The sequence below is a fragment of the Eriocheir sinensis genome, chromosome 26, assembly GCF_024679095.1.
Source record: "Eriocheir sinensis breed Jianghai 21 chromosome 26, ASM2467909v1, whole genome shotgun sequence".
Classification (NCBI taxonomy): Eukaryota; Metazoa; Arthropoda; class Malacostraca; order Decapoda; family Varunidae; genus Eriocheir; species Eriocheir sinensis.
Genome location: NC_066534.1, coordinates 17,493,015 through 17,507,573, shown reverse-complemented (window position 1 = coordinate 17,507,573; position 14,559 = coordinate 17,493,015). Strand labels below are relative to the sequence as shown.

At 49.0% G+C, this 14,559-nt stretch overlaps 1 protein-coding gene across 5 annotated transcripts; it reads right to left on the bottom strand.

Annotated features, from left to right (window-relative positions):
• Window positions 1–3,634: 3,634 nt before the first annotated feature.
• LOC127003841 (uncharacterized) lies at window positions 3,635–10,923 on the bottom strand. 5 transcript variants are annotated; one of them, XM_050870920.1, is made up of 4 exons: window positions 10,832–10,923; window positions 10,428–10,462; window positions 9,055–9,889; window positions 3,635–4,229 (listed from the first exon to the last, which is right to left on the bottom strand). In XM_050870920.1, the coding sequence occupies exons 1-4, from the start codon at window positions 10,868–10,870 to the stop codon at window positions 3,726–3,728; spliced, it is 1,413 nt and encodes a 470-aa protein (XP_050726877.1). In that variant the 5' UTR covers window positions 10,871–10,923; the 3' UTR covers window positions 3,635–3,725. The 5 variants fall into 5 exon arrangements, with proteins under 5 accessions (XP_050726877.1, XP_050726876.1, XP_050726874.1 ...); XM_050870919.1 differs by having other exon boundaries at window positions 3,635–4,243; window positions 9,069–9,889; XM_050870917.1 differs by having other exon boundaries at window positions 3,635–4,723; window positions 9,549–9,889.
• Window positions 10,924–14,559: the final 3,636 nt, after the last annotated feature.

Below are 14,559 nucleotides of genomic sequence, written 5' to 3'. Positions count from 1 at the left end.
TCTGTTTTTTTGTATTAATGACATGATTATGACTCTCTCTCTCTCTCTCTCTCTCTCTCTCTCTCTCTCTCTCTCTCTCTCTCTCTCTCTCTCTCTCTCTCTCTCTCTCTCTCTCTCTCTCTCTCACTCAAATTTATCCCTCCTGTCCCACATAACGACGTAACAGGCAAACACAATCGGGCCCTTTAACACACACACACACACACACACACACACACAGAGGAGAGCAGGTGTATGTCTAGGCCTCCACACACACACACACACACACACACACACACACACACACACACACACACACACACACACACACACACACACCTCGACCCTTTTAGTTGTGGTGTGTAAAGGCGATTATGGCGCAGCGCTACCGTGCCGTCGCCATAAACGGTTTCCTCCGCCTCCTCCAACTCTTCTTGCTCCTTCTCCTACTCCTCCTCCTTCGTTTCCTCTTATTGCTGCTCCTTCCTCGTTCTCCTCTTACTCCTTCTCCTCCTCCTCCTCTTCTTTTCCAACTTCAGCTTCTCTTATCCTTTTCTCCTCCTCCTCCTCTTCCTCTTCTTACCTTTTTTGCATTCTTGTCTTACTTTAACTCCTTTTTCTTCCTTCTTCTTCAACTTTTTTTTCCTTTTCGTTCTTTTCCTTCTTTTCCTCTAGCTACTTTTCTTCCTCCTCCTCTTCCTCCTTTTACTCTTTCTCTTTTTCCTTTTCCCTCCTTCTCCTTCCTCCTCCTTATTTTTCATTCTTGTCTTTCTCTTATTCCGACTCCTTCCTCCTCGTATTTCTCTTCCTCCTCCTCCTCCTCCTCCTCCTCCTCCTCCAAGTTCTGTATTTTTCTTCATCTTGTTCTTTTCTATTCATTCTCCTTGCTTCTCCTTCTTGATTTTCTTCTTTTTCTTCTGCTTCTTCTTTTTTATTTATTTCATCTATCCTGTTCGTCCTTAGTCACTCCTGTTTCTTTCCTTCTTCTTCTCATTCTATCCCTTCTTCCCCTCTTTATTATCACAACGTCTCTCTTTCCCATCATCATCATCATCTTTTCTTCTTTCTATAACCATTTATCATGTTTAACCTTTACCCCATTTCCATTTTCCTTTATTTTTCTTCTGACCTTCATCATCTCTTTTCCTCTATCTGCCTATCTTCTAGTCCTCCTTTCCTTTTCATTTTTACTTGCTATCTCTTTTTTTTCCTTGTCTTTTCCCTTTTTACTCCTCTACTTTTCCTTCTCAACTACTTTCTTTAAATCCTTCTCCTTGCAGGTCTTCTCTTCCTTTCTCGTCTCACCTTTTTTGTCTTTTGTTTCCTTCTTCTTCTTCTTCTTCTTCTTCTTCTTCTTACCTATCATCTTTTAGTCCCTTCACTCACTTTCCATCTCCACACTTTCTTTCTCTCTTCTCCCTACTCTCATCTGATCAGAATTCTCTTTTTTTTCTTCTTCTCGAGTCTGTCTGTCTGTCATTCTCTCTCTCTCTCTCTCTCTCTCTCTCTCTCTCTCTCTCTCTCTCTCTCTCTCTCTCTCTCTCTCTCTCGAATGAGGGACAATACACACACACTGATGGAGGGGAAGGAAGAGAACTTTGAGGAGGGAGGGCTGGATGGAGAGAAGAGAGGTGGAGGGAGAGAGAGAAGAGGTGGAGTGGGTGGGAGAAAGAGTGTGTCAGGGAGAGTTGGAGGAAAGTAGAGAGACAGGATGAGAGGAAGGGAAGGAAGGGAAGAAGGGGGAGAGAAGTATGAGAGAGAGGAGGAGGAGGAGGAGGAGAGTAGAAGTCGAAGGCACATAAGAGTTTTGGAAGGGCATCGGAGGGAGGGAAGGGGAAGAGGGGGAGGAGGGCCAAGTTCTGGTAACATACACGTCTCTCCGCGCTCTTAAAATATCAGTCCCAGAAACGGAGATAAGACGCGTGCTAAAACGAAGAGGCCCTTATCAGATCTCCGAGCGTGTGTGTGTGTGTGTGTGTGTGTGTGTGTGAGAGAGAGAGAGAGAGAGAGAGAGAGAGAGAGAGAGAGAGAGAGAGAGAGGAAACAAAATAAATGAAAACAAGAGAGAAACTGAAGGTAATGGAAAAATAGGAAGGGGAGGGAGGGAGGGAGAGGTGGGGAGCTTAACTAGGACGTGAGGGGGTGAGGGGGTAGGCTACATGGGGTGGGGGTGGGGGGGAGGGGGGCGTTAGAAGCAGGATAGTGGGTCAAGAAGCTTCCTCGTGGTCCAGTTTTCGTCGTTTTACTGCCCCAAATCAAGGTCACTGACGCGCTTGACTCGCCATAAACCAGTGCATTGCGCCCTCTCTCTGCGGCCGCCGAAATGGGACTTGCGGTGAGATACTGGACTTGGGGGGTGGGAAGGAGGGGGCGGGAGAGGGGTGGAGGTATAGTGATGCTCTCTCTCTCTCTCTCTCTCTCTCTCTCTCTTGTATTATCATTCACCCATACACTCATACACACATGGACGCCTGGAGTAAACAATGAAGGTGATGAGACCAGGAATGAAAAAAATTATAGAGGAACTGCGAAGGTTGTTTTTATATCGAAGAAATTATACACGCGAGGAAGGAAGACTCCGGTAGTACGGCCGCGTGATGGGGATAGACGAGACACACTGCAGGGAGAGGAGTAATGGAGGTGGAGGCAGGCAGGCAGGGTAGGAGGGAGGAAGACTGAACCGGAGGGGAGCCTACACCATACATCTATACACTCCCACTGTCTTTCCTTCTCCCCTCCCTTCACCACTAACCCACTTCCTCTTCTTGCTGCACCCTTGATTAAAAAATAAATAAATTGGAGGGAAATGGGTTGGTCAAGAAGGGAAGGCTTTGAGAGGACAACAGCCGTCAGAGAACGATGTGAATGACGGAACTAGGCGGAAGATCGCTGTCAAAACCGTGATCCAGAAATACTGATCCCATGTAGAAGGAAAAGATGTAGAGATAAAAATCATAAAAGACAAACGACTGTATAAACGAACTTACACGAGCAAAATAGACGAACCTCCCCTATTATGATACAGCTTTCTTTAGACAGACGGAGAAAAATGTATTTTAAAAGGGAGACTATAGTAACCGCACACCAGCCAGTGATACTAGGGGATAAATTTTGGAGGAGGAGGAACTGACCTAACGCCCCATGCCCTCACCACTACGCCGAAGGGGACCTCATATCATCCCGGGACTGATGGCTGCCAACTAGTGTTTTCAACTTTTTTATAATTCTTGCCCAAACTATCTCGCCTCAAACGTGCGGTCGTACGCCCAGTTGGTGAGTCACGCCAGTTTTCGTTGAAAGATCGACGTGGTCGGTTGACATCAGCCGATAATCTGTGCGTCGGCTCCTTCTTCACGAGCTTTCACCCGACAATGTCCCACGGCCCCTCTGCGGAGAGTCAACATTTTGGAGGAAGGAGGGAAGAAGGCCCATGAGTGGTACAACCCCATCTTTGAACAGCAGCCGCCGCGAACCCTTGGCGTCAGTACCCCCATGGCATCCCGCCCCGCCCCGCCCAGCCCCGCCTCATGCTGGTGGGCGTATGTGTGACTGGGAGGCAGGCGTGGCGTGCGTTTGGCCACACGTATGCATGTGATCTTCCCCAGACAGGCTAAACCCAAATAGTAATAAGGGAACTTTGTCTATAAATGGTTAGTCAAACGATATTATTTTATTATACTTCTTTCATACACCTGCTGTGCCAACAAGACTTTAAACAGTGGCGCAGAGGACCAGCTTTAACTAGTTCAGCTGCCGCCGTCCCCTGGGTCGCTGAAGCCGTCCCCTGAGTTACTGCTGCCGTCCCCTGGATCGCTGAAGCCGTCCCCTGGGTTACTGCCGCCGTCCCCTGGGTCGCTGAAGCCGTCCCCTGGGTTACTGCCGCCGTCCCCTGGGTCGCTGAAGCCGTCCCCTGGGTTACTGCCGCCGTCCCCTGGGTCGCTGAAGCCGTCCCCTGGGTTACTGCTGCCGTCCCCTGGGTCGCTGAAGCCGTCCCCTGGGTTACTGCCGCCGTCCCCTGGGTCACTGCCGCCGTCCAATGGGTCACTGCCGCCGTCCCCTGGGTCGTTGCCGCCGTCCGCAGTGTCGCTGCGGCGTTTCACTTTGACATTCCCCCCACAGGCGACATCGTCGTGGCCGGGACACGAATAGTAGTCGAATCCACCGTTGGCCTTGCAGTCTGCTGAGGGCTTCGTGTCCTTGCACGCTCTGGCCGTCTCGTTATAGTAGATGTCCTGGGGGCAGTCTTTTACCTCGGGGTCTTCACCTACCTTCTTGCACACGAGGTGCTTGGTGCAGTCCTTGCTTGGGTGGGGGAAATGGCCCACGGCCTTGCATGCCTCAAGCGAGGCGTTGGGTGGAGCTAACGTGCAATTTTTCTCGCACTTGCCATTCACCGCATCGAAGTACTGACCCTCAGAGCAGTTGCTGGTACGCACGATGCCGCCGGGTATGCAGGTGTAGTAATAGCGGCAGTCATTCGGGTTCACGAAGGAGCCGGTCCTGTCCTCGCAAAGAGGTGTCTCTGGTGGAGTGGGTGGAATGGAGTCCTCGCACCTCTGGGTCAAGCTATTGAAAGTTAACCCCTCCGGGCACATGAAGGTCTCCAACGAGTATGGTTGGGTGTTTATGTCACAGTAACTGAAGTACGTCGCGTTGTGGGGGTCCTGGAACAGTCCCGTTTTGTCACACTTACACTTTGTGGTGGCTGACGGGATGGGCAGGCAGACGGAGCCCCCGAAGTCACCTGATACTTCACACAAGCTATCGCTGTCACAAGTGTCCACTACTGCGGTGCCCGTGACGCAGGTGAAGGCCAAGTTACAATTGAGGCAGTCTGTCCTCATTTCGTCTTCTGCACACAGGAAGTTGAATTCAGAGAGAGGAAATGAGACCCTGGTCGCCTTAGGTACACAGTCAGGCTTGTCGGCGAGGTCAACACACCTCCGCTCTTTCCCGGAGAAGGCGAACCCGTGGCAGAATCCTTCCCGCACTCGAAACTTCCCATCGGCGGTCCGGATACAGTCCACGTAGCTGCCGCAGTCCTCCGGGTGTGGGAACCTGCCCTCCTGGCGGCACGTGAGGGTCCTGCCGCCGGGAGCAGCCAAGGGTGGGGACAAGAGAGAAGAGACAGGCTACAGTGAGGCAGTGCTATCCGAGATGCTTCTGTGAGTGGCTGCTGCTGATGATGGTAGTGGATGATAAAAGTTATGATCATGATGACAAAAATACTTCTGATGATAATAAGCACTGCAAAACTTTCTCTTCTCTTGAACATCATAAAAAAAGAATCCCTCTCTATTCGTGTTCGCTAGAAGAAAAATAAGTAATAATTGACAGACTAATAAAAAGCCGTGTCGATCTTTGAAGACTGATGCAAGGACGAGGTGCGTGGAGGCAGTGTTCTGACAGGCCGCCACGCACCGTTCCCAGCGAAAAGAAGGCCGAAGAATGTGTCCGTGCAATGAGAACTGCACACCGACACTTGCCCAATAACTTATTAGTAATGAAACACTCAACGCGGAGAAATAAGATGAATGACAGACACACTCTCACTCCCTTTCTCGTTTTCTCTCCCTCTCTTTCTCAGCCACAAGGACACAACAGGTAACACCCAGGCTACTCACCCTCCGCGCACAGCCGCCACCAGGCAACACCCCACCTGTGGACGGGAAGAAGCTCAGGTAAGCGGCCCTTCAGTAACTAATGTAGAGGAATCAAAACGTGCGGGCTTTTTTGTTTTTATTTACTTTTGCCTTTAAGCTCCTTCCTTTACTGTAAAAAGTGGTCTACTCAATGACTTTTTTTATTTTTCCCAACACACACACACACACACACACACACACACACACACACACACACACACACACACACACACACACACATAGACAAGCACGCACAAATAATAACACTAACAAACCTCTATTTGTAAAGAATAATGACATAAAAGATAAATAATTACATGATTAAAAAAATAAATAAAACATGGAACCTTATGAACTAAGCTCACTCCTGCATAAACAACAGAAAAAAATAGGCATAATAAGAACATATTTGTAAATTCTACAGACAGATAGATAGACATCCCGACAGCGCCAGACAACCACTCATCCTCACCACCAAACAGCCGAGGAAGAAGTCGGGTCTACCAGCCATCTTCCTGGTCTGAGAGGTCTGGACGTCGAGGCAGGAGTGGCTGCGAGCTGGGCCTGGCGGGATTATATATAGGCGAAGACCGCTCCTCTTTGCACGACAATGCCTTTGCCCCTGGAGTGCATGCAGGGGAGGCAAGGCGCAATTCACACCTGTCCTCTAATCACCTCTTGCTTGCATGCACATTTCATCCTCGCTTACGGTGGAGGCGGCAAAGCGGGAGAGGAAAGAGTGAGAGAGGAATGAGGAAGCAGAATGAAGAGCCGCTACAAGCACCCACTTAGCTTTAGGTATTTAGCTTCATCGGAAAGGAGAAAAGAAGGCTAAAAAGGATGACGGAGAAGCTATAAATATAAGAAAGGAAAGAAAAGGGAATGTGAGTTTCTTAAAGATTGAAAAGCCTCTAGAAGTATCCAATCATCTTTAGTTCCATTGTGTTCGTGTTGCTGTATCATAAAGGAGAAGATGAGGCTAGAAAGGAGGACGAAGGAGCTATAAGAAGAATATAAGAAAGGATAGAAAACGGAAGGAGGAGGAGGAGGATTACTGTGGAGAACAGCTCTTGGTGCCGAAACACAAGAAGAGGAATACGAGTTTCTTATGATTCAATAGTCGTTAGAAATATCCAATCAGCTCTAGTTACTTAGTTCCATAGTGTTAGGTAAGGATGAAAAAGCTATAAGAAAACTGTTATTGTGAGGGTTGCCACGTCTGAAGTCTTCACGGATATGGTTTGAAGGTTCATTATTTCGTTGGGAGTGAAAGAGGGGATCAGAAGAAGGATAAGTAGGGCGGTTTAATGCTAGCTATAAATTAATGACTTACTTATAGCCATTTTCCATATCACGTCATGTTACTTGGGGGAGGGGACTCGCTTTCCGGGGTAACTACACACTTGTAACGAGGAAAGGTTCGCACTCATTCTCCCCCTTCTCTCTCTCTCTCTCTCTCTCTCTCTCTCTCTCTCTCTCTCTCTCTCTCTCTCTCTCTCTCTCTCTCTCTCTCTCTCTCTCTCTCTCTCTCTCTCCTATGTTGAAAGAATACATTAGCGAGCGTGAGGTGAACGTTCTGTGTGTTGAGGTGAGTGTACCAGGGAAGGAGTGATTTTAAAGTGATGCTCTCTCTCTCTCTCTCTCTCTCTCTCTCTCTCTCTCTCTCTCTCTCTCTCGTATTATATCGCACACTCATACACACATGGACGCTTGGAGTATACAATGAAAAAGATCCAGATGAAGAAGGTGATGAGACCAGGAATGAAAAAAATAAAAAGAGAAACTGCGAAGGTTGTATTTATATCGAAAAAGGTACACACGCGAGGAAGGAAGACCACGGTAGTACGGCCGCGTGATGGGGATAGACGAGACACACTGCAGGGAGAGGAGTAATGGAGGTGGAGGCAGGCAGGCAGGGTAGGAGGGCAGAAGACTGAACCGGAGGGGAGCCTGCACCATACAACCATACACTCCCACTGTCTTTCCTTCTCCCCTACCTTCACCACTAACCCACTTCCTCTTCTTGCTGCACCCTTGACTAAAAAAAAAAAAAAGCGGAAAGGAATGGGTTGGTTAAGAAGGGAAGGCTTTGAGAGGACAACAGCCGTCAGAGAACGATGTGGATGACGGAGCTAGGTGGATGATCGCTGTCAGAACCGTCATCCAGGAATATTGATCCCATGTAGAAGAAGGGAAAGATGTACAGAGATAAAAGACAAATGACTGTACACGAGCAAAATAGACGAACCTCCCCTATTATGATACAGCTTTCCTCAGACACACGAAGAAAAATGTATTTTCTAAGGGAGACTTCAATAACCGCCCACCAGTCAACCTGTCGCTGTATTAATGGTAAAGGTTGTAGTGGTGGTGGCTGGGGTGGGGGGATGGTATCGGTGGTCTAGTGGGTACAGGTTTTCATTCCCGGTCGAGTGATCAACGTTCGATTCCCTCCCCTGGCAACTAGCTGTGGGATTGATGTGCTTTCCACTGATCCCAGCAACGCATCCAGCTCATTCGTCCGACCAGCTAAGGGTCGTCAACTGCCCTAAAGCCCATGCCCTGCCCATGTATGTTGTCCTCGCAAGACAGGCTAAACCCAAATAATAATAAAGGATCATTGTCAGTAAAATCTCAGTTAAACTTGATATTATTTTATTAGACGACTTCTTTCATGCACCTTCTATGACAACACGACCTCAAACAATGGCGCTGAGGACCAGCTTCAACTAGTTCATCTGCCGCCGTCCCCAGTGGTGCTGCCGCCGTCCCCTGTGGTGCTGCCGCCGTCCCCTGTGGTGCTGCCGCCGTCCCCAGTGGTGCTGCCGCCGTCCCCTGTGGTGCTGCCGCCGTCCCCAGTGGTGCTGCCGCCGTCCCCAGTGGTGCTGCCGCCGTCCCCTGTGGTGCTGCCGCCGTCCCCTGTGGTGCTGCCGCCGTCCCCTGTGGTGCTGCCGCCGTCCCCAGTGGTGCTGCCGCCGTCCCCAGTGGTGCTGCCGCCGTCCGCTGAGGTGCTGACGCCGTCCCCAGTGGTGCTGCCGTCCCCAGTGGTGCTGCCGCCGTCCCCTGTGGTGCTGCCGCCGTCCCCTGTGGTGCTGCCGCCGTCCCCAGTGGTGCTGCCGCCGTCCCCAGTGGTGCTGCCGCCGTCCCCAGTGGTGCTGCCGCCGTCCCCAGTGGTGCTGCCGCCGTCCCCTGTGGTGCTGCCGCCGTCCCCAGTGGTGCTGCCGCCGTCCCCTGTGGTGCTGCCGCCGTCCCCAGTGGTGCTGCCGCCGTCCCCTGTGGTGCTGCCGTTGTCTTCCTCACATATGACATCGCTGTGGCCGGGACACGAGTAATAGTCGAATCCGGCGTTGGCCTTGCAGTCTGCTGAGGGCTTAGTGTCCCTGCACGCTCTGGCCGTCTCGTTATAGTAGATGTCCTGGGGGCAGTCTTTTACCTCGGGGTCTTCACCTATCTTCTTGCACACGAGGTGCTTGGTGCAGTCCTTGCTTGGGTGGGGTAAATGGCCCAAGGCCTTACATGGCTCAAGCGAGGCGTTGGGTGGAGCTAACGTGCATTTTTTCTCGCACTTGCCATTCACCGCATCGTAGTACTGACCCTCAGAGCAGTTGCTGGTACGCACGATGCCGCCGGGTATGCAGGTGTAGTAATAGCGGCAGTCATTCGGGTTCACGAAGGAGCCGGTCCTGTCCTCGCAAAGAGGTGTCTCTGGTGGAGTGGGTGGAATGGAGTCCTCGCACTTCTGGGTCAAGCTATTGAAAGTTAACCCCTCCGGGCACATGAAGGTCTCCAACGAGTATGGTTGCGTGTTTATGTCACAGTAACTGAAGTACGTCGCGTTGTGGGGGTCCTGGAACAGTCCCGTTTTGTCACACTTACACTTTGTGGTGGTTGACGGGATGGGCAGGCAGACGGAGCCCCCGAAGTCACCTGATACTTCACACAAGCTATCGCTGTCACATATGTCCACTACTGCGGTGCCCGTGACGCAGGTGAAGGCCAAGTTACAATTGAGGCAGTCTGTCCTCATTTCGTCTTCTGCACACAGGAAGTTGAATGCAGAGAGAGGAAATGAGACCCTGGTCGCCTTAGGTACACAGTCAGGCTTGTCGGCGAGGTCAACACACCTCCGCTCTTTCCCGGAAAAGGCGAACCCGTGGCAGAATCCTTCCCGCACTCGAAACTTCCCATCGGCGGTCCGGATACAGTCCACGTAGCTGCCGCAGTCCTCCGGGTGTGGGAACCTGCCCTCCTGGCGGCACGTGAGGGTCCTGCCGCCGGGAGCAGCCAAGGGTGGGGACAAGAGAGAAGAAACAGGCTACAGTGAGGCAGTGCTATCCGAGATGCTTCTGTGAGTGGCTGCTGCTGATGATGGTAGTGGATGATAAAAGTTATGATCATGATGACAAAAATATTTCTGATGATAATAAGCACTGCAAAACTTTCTCTCTTCCCTTAGACATCACAAAAAAATCCCTCTCTATTCGTGTTCGCTCAAAGAAAATAAGTAATAATTGAATGAATAATAAATAGCCCGTGTCTACCCTTGAAGACTGAAGCAAGGACGAGGTGCGTGGAGGCAGTGTTCTGACAGGCCGCCACGCACCGTTCCCAGCGAAAAGAAGGCTGAAGAACATGTCCGTGCCCGGAAAACTGCACACCAACACGTGTCCAACAAGTTTTTAGTGATGAAACACTCAACGCGGAGAAATAATATGAATGACGGACAGACACACTCACTATCTCCTTTTCTCTCCCTCTCTTTCTCAGCTATACAAAAACACAACAGGCGACACCCAGGCTACTCACCCTCCTTGCACAGCCGCCACCAGGTAGCACCCCACCTGTGGACGGGAAGAAGATCAGGTAAGCGGTCCTTCAGTAACTGATATAGAGGAATCAAAATGTGTGGCTATGTTTTCATTTATTTCTGCCCTGGAGCTCCTTCCTTTACTTTAAAAAAGTGGCGAACTCAATTAATTTCTATATTTTCCCTCTGTCACTCACACCTACACACAAAAATAATAACACCAATAACATACCTCTGCATCTAAAGAATAATAACATAACATATAAACAATTACATGATTAAAATACAGAGATAAAATATGAGACCCTACGAGCCTGACTCCTGAGAAAAGGACCTAATAAGAACATTTTTGTACAGACATATTTAGACAGCCAGACAGCGACAGGCAACCACTCATCCTCACCACCAAACAGCCGAGGAAGAAGTCGGGTCTACTAGCCATCTTCCTGGTCTAGGTGGTCTGGACGTCGGGGCAGGAGTGGCTGTGAGCTGGACCTGGCGGGAGTAAATATAGGGGAAGGCCACGCCCCTTTGCAGGACCTTGCCCTTGCCCCTGGAGTGTAATGGCGGCAAGGCGACAATTCACACCTCTCCCCTTATCACCTTATTTGCGGAGGCGATGGTTGAGTGGTTAGCGTGCCGCCCGTTCGTGTCCTGCCGGCGGCTACAACTGGGATCATTCAGTCATCGTTGAGTGGCCTAACACTACCCACATGCTGTCCTAAAGACCACATATAAACCTGGACTGTCTGGAATGTCTCGATAAAGAAAGGCTCAAAGATGAGCTCCGGGAGGCACCATTAGCCAAGCAAGGAGGCGCCACTATAAACACTTGACTGCTCCACAACTGGCTGGGGCTTACCATCAGGCTCCACTAAGAAAGCCTACCGGCACCATAGGCCTAAATGCAAAACAAACCAAAAAGAGGACTCTTGTATTCACTGCACATTCCATCCTCGCTTCTTTTTGTTGTATCATAATAGAAAAGATAAGGGTAGAAAGGAGTACGAAGAAGCTATAAGAAAACATAAAGGATAGAAAAGGGGAATGAGGAATATGTGTTTCTTTTGATTTAAAAGTTCTTAGAAGTATCATAACAACTTTTTTTTTTTTTTACATCAGGGGACACGGCTCAAGGGCAACAAAAAAGAGTACAAAAAAAAGCCCGCTACTCGCCGCTCCCATAAAAGATAAAAGTAAAGAGTAGCCAAAAGAGAGGTCAATTTCGGGCGGAGAGGTGTCTTGATACACTCTTCTTGAAAGAGGTCAAGTCATAGGCAGGAGGAAATACAGGCGAACGAGGGCTGTTCCAGAGTTTACCAGTGAAGGGTATGAAAGAATGGAGATGCTGGTTAACTCTTGCATAAGGGGTTTGGACAGTACAGGGATGAGCATGAGTAGAAAGTCGTGAGTGGCGAGGCCGCGGGAGGGGGAGAGGCATGCAGTTAGCAAATTCAGAAGAGCAGTCAGCATGAAAATATCGATAGAAGATAGAGAGAGAAGCAACATGGCAGCAGAATTTAAGAGGTAGAAGACTATCAGCTGTGGTTACTTAGTTCCATCGTGTTCTTTTGCTTGTCTAAGAAAGAAGGAGGTAAGGATCTAAAGAAGTACGAAGCTATAAGAAAACTGCTATTGTGAAGGTTGCCACGTCTGAAGTCTTTACTGATATGGTTTGAAGGTTCTTTATTTCGTTGGAAGTGGAGGAGGATTGGGAGAGGGATGAGTAGGGAGGTCTACTAGCTATACATGACTTACTTTTACCCTATTTCCCTATTACCTCGCGTTATTAAGGCAAGACTGACTTTCTCGGGTAACTATACATTTGAAACGAGGCAAGGAGTGAAAGATAATTGGGAGAGGGATGAGTAGAGATCTCCTAGCTATAAATGACTTACTTTTAACCCATTTCCTTATAACCACGTTCTTTGGTGGGAAGGGAGAAGCCCTGATTTTTTAAGGTAACTATACATTAGGGAGGAGACAAGGTTCGCACCCGTCCTCTCGTCTTCACTCCTCAATCTCTCTCCTGGGTATGTTGAAACAATACATTAGCGGGCGTGAGGTCAACGTTCTGTGCACTGAGATGAGTGTCCCAGGGATGGAGGCTGGCTGGCTACGTGCAGTGTGGTGGGGAAGGGGGGGAGGAGGAGTAGGAAGAGAATGAGAGGGTGGGGGGGAGATGTAGTAAGGGAGAGGTAGAAGGATAACGGGAGAGAGGAAGAGGGTGAGGCGAGGGAGGAGGTGACATGGGAAGGGAGAAAGAGGGGGAGCCGTAGAGGAATAACGGGAGAGGAGGAGTGTGAGGGGAGGGAGAGGGAAACGGAGGAGAGGGTGACATAAGGAGAGTGAGAGAGGGAGAAGGTGGAGGTGAGGAGGAAGGAGAGGTGTAATTCTGTCGATTCAATTCTTTTTTCTCTTTTCTTCTCTCCCCTGTGTTACTTTTTCTTATTTTACTTTTCTTTCCTCCTTCCTTCCTCCTACTCCTCGTCTTTATAATCTTCCTCTAAGTTCTCCTCGTCGTCTTCTTTTTTTTTTTCTATCTTCAACAAGTTTTAATATCTGCTTCACATCCGAACAAGCTCCTCTCAACAAACATTTTCTCTCACTTTTTTTTTCCCAGAGGATGAAGTTCAGAACACAAGATTCGCGCCTTCTCCTTCTCCCCCTCCTTCTCTTTCTTCCTCCTCCTCCTCCTTGCTAATCCTAGAGCTTTCTATACCAACTCGCTTGTCAACCTTTTTCTCTTATATTATCCATGTTTTGATCAGTTTCTCCTCCTCCTCCTCTTCCTATTCCTATTAACGATGTAAATAGCACACCAGCCGACTGACTAATATCTTCAAGCATACTTTTTCTTCTTAACTGCATTTATAAATACAGAAAACTTCCTGCTCTCCGAATGTCCAACTTCTCACACTTGGAGACTTGAAATTCTCCTCACGGGGTTTCAGAGCTGGGAGTAATTTTGAGATTTTTCCTTCAGTGTTCCCTAGAGAGACGCAACCTTCCAAATTATAGTATAGTTTATCATAAATTTGTTGTGTCTTTTTCACTTTAGCAATATCTCCCCCTCCCAACCGACGTATTTTGAGAGGGTATATAGCACCAGTGTATTGCAGGTCATCGCAAAACACAGTGATTATCAAGTAACACAATATGACCTACCTTATCTCCATCGATCTTTCCTATAATATGTATGCCCCGCCCTTATCATCATTTTTTTCTTTCGTTTCAACCTGTACAGTATTTCCCCATTCCAACCTATATATCCTGTGGGAACCGATGGCACCAGTGTATTGTGCTTCTTCGCAAAACACACTGATTATAAGGTAAGTGACACAAAGCGATAATCCACCAATCTTTTCTGTCTCCTGTTTCTCCTTGGTCAGTTCCGACACCCGCGCCACACCACCATCGCTACCATCCAGGGCCGCACCGTTACCTCGCCTCATTGCCCACGATGACACAACGCAGCAAATCCTCGCGGCTCCGTGGGTATGTGTGTGTATTTCGAATTATGCACGTCCTCTCATTTACATGTAAAAGAAAACGTACACACTCACACACGCGCATACCAACCATAAATATTAGTACTAGGTAAGGAATTTCTCTCAGTACCGCTGCATAATGTACGGCGGTGTAGCTTAACCCGGTAGCAGCGGGGATCATGTTTCTTAAAGGCCCCTCTTAGCGAATTAATGAGAAAAAATCATCACTCTCGCAAACCATTTCATAATATATATCAATGCCTTTGTGATCAGTTAATGCATCATCTATGTTCGGGGGTTTACATCATGGCAAAAATGTGGCCCGTCGCTGGTACACGGTAAAGCCACAAATTTGGCCCGTCGCTTCTACCCGGTTAATGAAGCCATCTTTTTCATTCTCTCTGGGCTTGGTTTACATAGACCCATTCATAAGGACTGGCATCAAGACATGGAAACCCGTTTTTCCTTTATCTCTATACTGTAGCGTCAGAGTCAGCGATCATCTGAAGTGCAGTGCCGTGAACCTGAGAGGACTTTGCAAACCCCAGCAAAACCTTCATACTATATTCTGTTGCTGTGGTGTGAAGGCGGCGTCTGTCTGGCCTCTCCTGAAGGGCTGTATCCCTCTCTCGCTCTCAAG

Coding starts and splice junctions, on each gene's coding strand:
- LOC127003841 (XM_050870920.1), bottom strand. CDS start 10,870: ATGGCTAGTAGACCCGACTTCTTCCTCGGCTGTTTGGTG. Junction 10,463..10,831: donor TCTTCCTCGGCTGTTTGGTG/GTGAGGATGAGT, acceptor TCCCGTCCACAG/GTGGGGTGCTACCTGGTGGC. Junction 4,230..9,054: donor AGATAGGTGAAGACCCCGAG/GTAAAAGACTGC, acceptor GAAGACCCCGAG/GTAAAAGACTGCCCCCAGGA.